This window comes from Sinocyclocheilus grahami, unplaced genomic scaffold, assembly GCF_001515645.1.
Source record: "Sinocyclocheilus grahami isolate Dianchi unplaced genomic scaffold, SAMN03320097.WGS_v1.1 scaffold1801.1, whole genome shotgun sequence".
Lineage (NCBI taxonomy): Eukaryota > Metazoa > Chordata > Actinopteri > Cypriniformes > Cyprinidae > Sinocyclocheilus > Sinocyclocheilus grahami.
Window position 1 is genome coordinate 190,549 of NW_015506980.1, and position 1,261 is coordinate 191,809.

Sequence of the window (1,261 nt, forward strand, 5' to 3'; positions counted from 1 at the left end):
CTCTTCAGAAACCTACGGGTGACGTCACGGACACTACGTCCATGTCTTTGTCTATGGGTCAAATCTATGGGCACCGACAGTGCAGAATGCTTTATTTATTATAGTGGGAGCGACCTAATTTTGGTTTCAAAACCAAACGTTTTAGATGCGAGCTTGCAGGCTTCCAGCTGTGGATTACATATGTGTTTTAGAGGTGCAATAAACCATGTTGAGGGCCCGTATGAAACTACGTTATATAAACTATATTACCTACTTAATATTCATCCATATTCGGCAATTTGAGAGCGTAAAATAAGATACAGCATTAAAACTTAAGAGGAGGAAATGGATAGGTGTAATACTTAATCTTCTCTTTATATTATTACAAAACTTTACACATACAATGGCTAAACTCCACACTGTGTGGAACAAACAAACAAAACAATATACAAAATCAAATAAACAACAAAAAAATTAAAAGTTTCTCATTTAAAAAAAAAAAAGCATAAATAATATAAAAGACAAACTTTTTTCGTACAACAGATACATTCATATGAAATAATATTTTACTACAAAAAAAATAAATAAGTCATCTAAAGAGTTTTTGCTTTTACTTTTAAAAGTCCTCCCATCGTTTCAGTCTTTGAGTCTTCCATCATCTTTGCATAAAAGTCTCTTTTCATTCTGTTTATTTCCATTCTTCTTTCTCTCGTCAGTCTTCTCCAGCTCTGTAAGAAGTCAGTTTAGTGTCCATTTCAAGTCACTCAATGTCTTTGACTAATCCATCACTGGCAATTTTTTTAATTCGTTCATGTTCCTATTCTCAATTTCTCTCGTTCTCTTTCTTGTGTTTAGTGTGTATGCATGTTTGATAAGTATTTTCTGGTTTAAACGTGTTCAGATCTCCTGCACGGTAGGCTGGATGAGATCTCCATTCAGGTTTCCAGTAGAGATCCAGGCTGTTTTTTCCTTACAGTCCAGATCAGGCAGTCCCAGTTGTTCCCAACACACCACAGGACCCTCCGAGTCTTCATGCTGCACGGGCTGAACTCCTGTTACACACACATATACAGATAGAAAAAAATGATGCACCAGAATAATATCCAAATAATATTGCATGATGAGTAATTTACAGTTTGCCAATGCAGTAATTTCCTGAACAGCAAGAAGAAACACCGACTTTCCTCATTCAGAAGGAGTGCGGAATGAATCAGAGAGCTCTTTATAGCGCTGAAACTCTCTCACCTCGTTGATGCTCGAGGGTGGACTTTGTCTCCACTGG

General features: G+C 36.7%; 1 protein-coding gene across 1 annotated transcript in view; it reads right to left on the reverse strand.

The window, feature by feature from the left end:
* Positions 1-566: 566 nt before the first annotated feature.
* Positions 567-1,261, reverse strand: part of LOC107572717 (cell adhesion molecule-related/down-regulated by oncogenes-like) — a 22,956-nt gene continuing 22,261 nt past the window's right edge. The window contains exons 14-15 of the mRNA XM_016259149.1: positions 1,225-1,257; positions 567-1,031 (exon numbers count right to left, since the gene is read on the reverse strand). Coding sequence (XP_016114635.1) covers positions 877-1,031; positions 1,225-1,257 — 188 coding nt within the window. The 3' untranslated portion in view covers positions 567-876. The remainder of the gene's footprint in view (positions 1,032-1,224; positions 1,258-1,261) is intronic.